Source organism: Charadrius vociferus, unplaced genomic scaffold, assembly GCF_000708025.1.
Source record: "Charadrius vociferus isolate BGI_N301 unplaced genomic scaffold, ASM70802v2 scaffold59, whole genome shotgun sequence".
NCBI lineage: Eukaryota > Metazoa > Chordata > Aves > Charadriiformes > Charadriidae > Charadrius > Charadrius vociferus.
Window position 1 is genome coordinate 1,612,683 of NW_009661371.1, and position 8,062 is coordinate 1,620,744.

The 8,062-nt window shown below is 41.1% G+C and overlaps 1 protein-coding gene across 1 annotated transcript in view; it reads right to left on the reverse strand.

Moving 5' to 3' along the window:
• Positions 1 to 41: 41 nt before the first annotated feature.
• TMEM154 (transmembrane protein 154) overlaps positions 42 to 8,062 on the reverse strand; it is a 44,718-nt gene continuing 36,697 nt past the window's right edge. Inside the window, exons 6-7 of the mRNA XM_009893764.1 lie at positions 954 to 1,059; positions 42 to 203 (exon numbers count right to left, since the gene is read on the reverse strand). Of these exons, the coding sequence (XP_009892066.1) occupies positions 42 to 203; positions 954 to 1,059 (268 nt within the window). The remainder of the gene's footprint in view (positions 204 to 953; positions 1,060 to 8,062) is intronic.

Consider the following 8,062-nt stretch of genomic DNA (forward strand, 5'->3'; position numbering starts at 1 on the left):
ACGACCCGTCGGCGGTAAGAACCGGCCGCGGAAGGTGTTGGTCACCTGGCGGCTGTTGCTGCGCCTCCGCTCTGCCGGTGCTCCCCGAGCCCAGGGCCTGCCTGTCCCCGGCAGGGCCCGGTCTCTGGGCTCGGGCTTCTCCCCAACGCCGCCCAGCTCTGGGCGCCTCCAACGCGGTAGTCGGGATAACGGTTGTACAGGCCCTACTCAGAAAGATTAAAAAAAAAAAAAATAGTAATTTCAGGAGCTTCTCCCGTTTATTCCAGAGTTGTGACTGTTACACGAGAGCTCCGCCGGGGTTCCTTTAGTACGTGATGCAGAGATACAACGCTGTTCATTAAACACAAGGAAAAAAATAAAAAAAATGCTGCTTATTAGCTGCGTGGGATGGCTGCACTTTTCTGTGCACAGAGAAAAGCTTGGGCCCTCTGGACAAAAAAAAATAAATAAAAGCAGTATTTGATCCTGTTACTATCACGAAACGCACCCACAAGAGCAAAATTAAGATTATTCACGTAATTTATGTCTGGCATTTCCTTCCTTTGGAGTGCTAATCTCTGCCATGTGAATGTATCCCCTGGGCAGAGCGTAGACAGACGGTAGCAGCTCTGCCCAGACCCCATGCCAGCCCTGGGCCAGAGGCTATCTAACCACGCTAAAAGACTTCAGATTGCCCCCTAACTTTTTCCCATCTGCTGTTCAGTCTTAATACTGCCTCTTACCCTCCATCACCTTAGGGTGGATGTTTCTTTACCCTTTCCCATAACCTCCTTTACCTGATTTTTCTCTCCCTGCATATTAAAAATGGGTGTTTGAGCTTACCTGAGTCTCCAAACCTCTCCCTTGTCCCCACTGGGACAACGTAGCAGAGGAGCACTCTCACTCTTCAGAGCTCCAGCCAGGTCCCTTTCTCACCAGCTGAAGCTCCGCACCTCAGTTGCTACCCAGCTTACGCTTTTCGTCACGAATTGGCAGGGGCTGTTTTTGCAGACAGCAGCCTCCTTCACCAGCTTCCTCACAGAGCATCGCTCACCTTTCCCACAGAATGACAAAGCAGCCCTGTAATAAATACATAGATTAATATGTAATCAGGTAATTAATTTAAACTTTATATTCCTGGAGCAGGCAGTAATTAAGTCTGCATGAGTAATCTAATTCTAATATTTTCATTTTGGTTGGGTTTTTTTCCTAAGTTTACAAAAACGTGCGTGCATTTTTTGCGATCTACAAAGCAAATAGCAGTGCTAAAACTTTTTCATCTACAGTATGGATCTCTGCCCCTTGAGCTAAGAGAACGGAGGTCTCTCCCCTCAGACCTCATTCACATCAAGGAGTTACTGGTTCCTATTTCTTCGACCTATTGCTTATTCTTCTGGCTTTCCATTTTCTTGTGGTGTTCTCCCTTTGCCAGTTGAATAATAAATTTACAGATATATCAAACATATCTGGGACACTAATACTGAGTACATATTACTTGCGAGTGAAGGAAAAAGTTGGCTGTCTAATTGGTGTAGATCACTGGCAATGGCAGATGCATCGCTCAAGAAACAGAAAATCACTACGCTGCCAGCACCAATGATAGTGACGAGACTGTATGTGGATTTAATGAAAATGTTACGATTTTTTTATTAGTCACAGATTAAAATGGTTCAGCGCCTAGTCTTTAATGGAAATGTGGTCATGACTGACTGCACTTCAAACAGTGGGGATAAAAATAGGAATCGTACTGCAGATCAATGCACTGGCAGAACTAAGCAGGAAGATTAACACTGTTGTATGCCAGACTAATGCCACCGCACATACAGTTTCAATAAAACTTATTTTAAAAATAAAACATAGAACAGTTTTAAGCAGAACTGTATTGTTTTCAACACACAATCCAGTGAGAACACAAAAAAAACCTTGCCAGAGGTTATTACTGTGCATGAAATAGTGAGAGAGCTAGAGAAACGCTGGTTTTCAGCACTCTGTCTAGAGGCTGAAGGGATACCTGCTGGCTGTCTGGATGTATTTTCTTCCTGTGGTGTTTTTAATCTTGATGGACTACCATCTGTACCAGAAGTTGGTATTAAGCTTAATGGCAAGACTGCACTCTATCATTTTTTTATTACGCTTAAAATGTACGTATAAGAAAAACTGCACTGAAATACATTAAAACTTCCCCATGACTTTGGTAAGTGAAAAGACTACGTGCTAAAAGGCATAGAAAAATTAGATGATGATTTGAAAATACACATTAGCCAGGAGAGAGAGGGCACATGCATTAGTAACAAATCTACAAGAAAACTGTTATTATAGAGGAAAGCTGACCCTGTATTGTACTATGTCATCTTTAAAGTGACATAAATAATAAGGTGAAATAACCAAATGAAAGGAGCAAATTCAAATACTAAACCACCATTTTCAAAATCTGATTAATTTGCCCATATTTTTTATTTTATCAGATGTCTGTGATAGATTTTGAAAGCTTGAAGTGCTGTTTGCAGATAAAGGGAAGCATAAAGGATTTCTTTGTGTTGGAAAACATGGACTCAAATGAAGTTAATGCCGGAGGAGGCCTTCTGTACAAGGTTTAGTTCATTTTGACTAATGCAATTTAAATTCACATCCTTAGTTTTTTTTTAAGACTATTTGCCCTGAGTGTTTACAAGATAGGCGCATCCTAACGGCTTGCAGTGCTGTGCATCACATGGCCTGCAGAAATGAGAATGGAAACGGAGTGCTGCCTCAGGCGGATGCTTTAGCTTCTCTAACCTGCCCATGTCCGAGGCTCCACGTGCCAGGGTTTGAGATGGGAGACGCAGGCAGCCCGTGTATCGGGGTCACAGGCGGTGCATACGTGTGGGGGTCCCAGGCTGGGGAGGGTTTCTGAAGCAGGGTTGCTGCCTTAGAAACAGACCCTTTAGCAAGATTCTTGTGAAGAGGGAGTCCCACTAGACACGAAGTCCTGGCTTGCAGCGTAGCGCTTATCCACCTTTTGGATGCCCACTGCCAAACACAGGCCAGAGCTGTGGGGAAGCTGCGCTGTTGTGCCGCAGGTGTAGGAGGCGGCAGGCAATGGAGCGGGGGACGCCCAATCAGCAGCTGTCTTAATCACAGCATGTTCTGCTGGGTGAGAAGAAAATCTCAGGAGCAGATAAAAGGTAGCAAAATGGGCAAGATAAACAAGTGACAAGGGAGTAGAGCCATGCTTTTTGTTGGTCATGAAATATGGATTGGTTCATCTGTCTCAAGCTTCACTCTACTAGCTGCAGCGTGTATGTTGCACATGGGTTGTCAAAAGCTTCATACTAAATCTACTAATTCAGACCGCCTGCTGCCACTTCTTAAGTGGTATGAAACATCCTATCTATCTGCTTTATGTAAGGATATGACAGACTTCGAGTAAAGAAGCAAAGAGCTCCTTCCTTTACAGGCAAGCTTCCTAGCAAAGTCATGGCTAGTTCTAGCTTTAATTCCCAACAAATGAAACTGCTGTCCTAGCTGAGCTTGGGGAGGTCATTTTAAATACCCTGCACGATGGAACTGAAACGTCCTCCCTCCCAGCAGTTAGACATTTGGTTAGTTTCTGTTTTCTTGCTTTTCAATAACGTTTTTAGTGACTGATAAGGCATAATTCACATTTCTCCCACAGTTTTACAGAGTATTGTAAAGCTGCACGCAGGCAGGTTACAACAAACTTCGACAATAAAATCATGGTTGTAGATAGAACCTACTGCATTCAAGCAAAATATAAAAGATACAACAGAAGAGACAACAAGAAACCAAGAAAGAAAATCTTCTTTCATCTTCATTCCTATAGGAAATTTCGGACAGGAAACAGGGCCTCACAGACATACTGAGCTCCAGCAGAGTTATAATGCAATTTTTCTGTTCCAATAAAAGGAACAGGTAATGAAAAATAGAGCTACCCAAGATCTCATTTTCGAGAGTTGTAATAGCCTGACACTTCCCAGTTGCAGATAGAAGGTCTGGGAAAGAGAGAAGAAATTTGTGAGACAGATAAGGCCAGTTTTCATGGATGCATTCAAATAACTGGAGCCTATTTCGCAAGCCTCCTTCCTGCTTGGGAGACAAAGGGAATAAATTTACTGCAAAGAACATCAATGAAAGTTTAGCCAGACGTAACTACAGCATAGCCAGGATCAGGATGCAAGTAAAGATAAAGGACGGTGCTGCGACAGCACCAGCTCAGGAAGCTGGTAGCACAGATGATCTCATCAACAGGGAATTTCAATCTCAAACCATAGATCTTGGTGACAACACCATCCTTTGCCATGGACATCTACTTATACATTTCATAGTAGTAATATCATATCAGAGAGGATTTGTGAATTCTTACCCTGACTCAGGAAAACTCAGGAGGGGAAAAAATAAAAATAAAAATCTTACCCTGACCGAGGAAACTCGGTTTCTTTACAGCACTGTTGAACACTGCGTGCAAAATTGTACTTTTAAATGACACGGCTTTAACCAAAAACACTGGGTTTTGTGAAATGTTTGGAACGGACCCCCAGTTTGACCTGACCTGTGCAACATTGCAGGCTCGGATCTCCAGTCTTAGAAACCTTACGGGCAGGTATTTAACTCTATTCCTACTACTAACACAACTGATAACGCACTCAGGTGAACTGATTTCTGAATGCTCTCCAAATCGGCACCAAAACACAAAGACTGTGAGGTTCACCAAGGCCATGATTACAGCAGGACTAAACCAGCACTAGAACCTTGTTTAAAATTAACTGTATCCTGGAAAAGTCGGGGCAGACATAGCAAGGGTAGTGCAGATCAATGTATTGGCAAAACTACATTGGGCAGCTTGCCTGAAAGCTCACTGCTAGCAAGCTTTGTCGGTCTCTTGTCACTATTGGACCTGAAATTAACAGTAATTAAAAGAGAGCTTAGATACCTAACTAAGAGTAGCTACTTGTTCCCGTAAAAGCCACAGAGGGAGCACAGAAAATTCCCATGGGAGAGCGTCTATTCTGTGCCTCTGTTAAGTACTAGTTTACAAAACATCAGCCTGTTTATAGTATTTGTCTAACTGTGTGCTTGAACTTGAAAGCGTTAGCATCTTTCTTCTATAATCTATATTTAGCCACAGTAGTCTTAACTTTCATGGTAAGCAAAGCAGGTTTGGTGGGAGCAAATCCTAATAAGGTATCCCCCGGTATTGAAAATAACTGAGTCACAGTCGTAATATTTAAACTATTTATAATACCATTAAACAACAGTTCATAGGAAACCACTGTGGAAACCTGTTTTCAGTAACATTGCTGGGGTTTGTGACAGATTGATCTTAGTGCTGAATAACCCCAAGCCATAGCAGAGCGCAATTTTTTTCAGAAATTTCATTAATTTCTAGTTCCCATCTCCAGAGGTAATTCTACAAAATTTAAGATTCATGTTTTGACTTAAATTTGACTACCTATATTTCATGTTTCTTTCGAATACTATCTGGCACTGTCCTGCTCTCCAGTATAATTAACATTTTGTTCAGCCACCTTACTTTGGCCATCAGCAGCCCATCATCAGTATACATTTTATAAAACAATTATTCAGCACGTCAGCTCCTGAAAAAAATGTCTGCATAGATGTAAAAAAGACAGTCTTAGGAAGAAAAAGACATTGGACTCGTATGCAGCTAACTAGGAGAATAGCCACTAACTAACAAGCAACACAGCATTCTCATCAATTAAAGTTTCTGAAGCCAATTCTACTTTTGATTTTAATTACATGGCTATAAAACTGGACACTGAAGTTTTAGGCAATCAGCACCTGGTCCTCCAAATTAACAGTCAGTGGAATGGGGGTAAAGGCACTTTCCCAAAGCCTATCTGAGCAAGACAGCTCTCAATTTATCTGAATTAGGCTATTAGTACTGCCATGAAGCGTCAACAGTATCTCATCAAATTCTAGGCTTTGAGGCTTTTCTGAGGTTACATTTTGCAATCAAAAGTACTGGCAAATGAATATAAGTCTAGAACTTCATTTCAATTAGCTTACATATTCTCCAGTTAGCAACTTGTTTCCTGCGTTGTAGTCTTTTACTTGGTAGTACATTCTTTCTTCTCCCATGTCTAAGCAAATCAAACTCTCCCATGACTGAATAAAGTAGAATCATGTTTCTGTAGTTGTGCTGCTCCAGAATAAACAGATTTTAATTTAAATACTTACATTTCAATAATGATATTTTAATTATATATACATACAGAAAGAGAGAGAGCAAGAACAACTTTTAGAGTACATAGCTGTGTACTAAAAAAAATCAAGACAGAGCTGTTACACAAAGTTGTACAATACAATCTGAAAACTATACAGATTTAGTAAGCCTTGTGAGAAAGGAATAATCTTCTTATCTCTTAATGGTGCGATCCAAATTAATAGTTTTGGTTAGCCAGTCATGCTGCTACCCTTTTTTATTTAGCTTCTGCTAAATAAATCCAGGCCTCTAGGAAGAATGGAAAGACAGTAAGGTTTAGCAATTTACACTTCCTCAGTGCTCCTCGGGATAATTTTTCAATAAGTTAGCAACAATCTAACCAGAAGTTATTAAATGATACAATGAACAGTGTCTTCTGCATGACAGGTTTAAAGCGCAGTGCTACACTCTCTGGTTTCCTTGAGAAAGTGCCTTTTCTCATCAGATAAACCCATATCACAGTAAGTCCAAAGGCAACCAAAAGCACCGAGAAACAGAAACATTCACCACATAGGGAGCACTAAGCATGGAAAGTATCCACAGCCGAGAGCTCAGCTTCACAGAGAAAATTCCCAGACTTGCTTTTCAAAGGCAGAACCCACAGACGTTACCTGAGGAACCAAGCAGGTGGCTGCGGGTTTGTTCTTTCTTCAGAGCGTACTTTTGCTGTAGGCAGGTAACACAAAGTTTTCCAGAAGACAGTAGTGTAGAGGACTAAATAGGCACCCAGGGAAGACCCTGGTTCAGGGGAGAGGAAAAAAAGGATGCCATAAATTTGTGTTGAATACTGTCTTTTTCTGCTGAAAAAAGAAAAGCTGAAGAAAAGAGGTGTTACAGCCCTGACAATTGCTATGATAAGTGATGCTTCAGATTATTGTGTTCTATCTATCTCAGATATAAAAGTTAGCAGTGTAGCATAAAACCCCTTTCCACAAGGGAAAAGCTGGAGATCTCTAAGCATTAGCAGGAAATATGGGCCTGAAACACAACGGGGAAGTGGGGGAGAGAAGGGAGAAAAAACATTTTTGGTTCCCTAGTGCTTTCAAGGGTTATTCTGAGGGTCACCATCACTCTCAGAGATGGTGCTTCTGTACAGGCTATGTCATGCAAGGTAAAGTGCTTTAAAAGTTTTAATTAAAGAAACCAGCCTGAAAGCAGTTACTTATTAGAAGTAAGAAATGGTCTCAGCTGCCTGAGAGGGAAAGCTGAAGGCAATTCCAGGATGTTCGAAGCAGTCCAATTAAGTTTCCAAAAATTTACAGGATTCTTATGTAGCTGGACCCTCTTACTAACCTTATCATTATAAAAGCAAAATTTGTATTTTTTTTGAAAATGAAAGTGTTTATGGGAATCAAACTGTTAGTCTGAATATCTCAAATATGGTTCTCATTAGCAAGGTGTTACCACAGCTTTCTTGACTAGTAGCTGGTATTCCTTTGGGTAATATTAACAGCTGCAATCAGAGACTGTTAACTATTACCCACATTAAATAGCTTGTCATTCAGATTTATGTAATAGGGGGGAGAAAATAAGGATGAATGCCATTCTAGCCCTCACAGGTCAAGTATTTATTGTAGCTTAGCTAGTATAATGGGCTTGAACTGTGTCATAAGCTTGAACAAAAGCAAGATAACATTAATATCTCTTCTGCAGCTTTGCTCAGGTCAGGTTCTTCACTGTTTCTATTAAGCAAAGCAATGAGCCTACCCATGTTATTTTGCAGAATTACCCCTTAGCAGAAGCAGTACTAGAAAACAAGTCGACAAACAAAAATTCCTCAGCCAGAACGTCTCCTCAATTATCATCTTCAGCACTGCTCAGAAGGCTACCGTGCAATAAAACTTGTCCTAATTCAGCAGG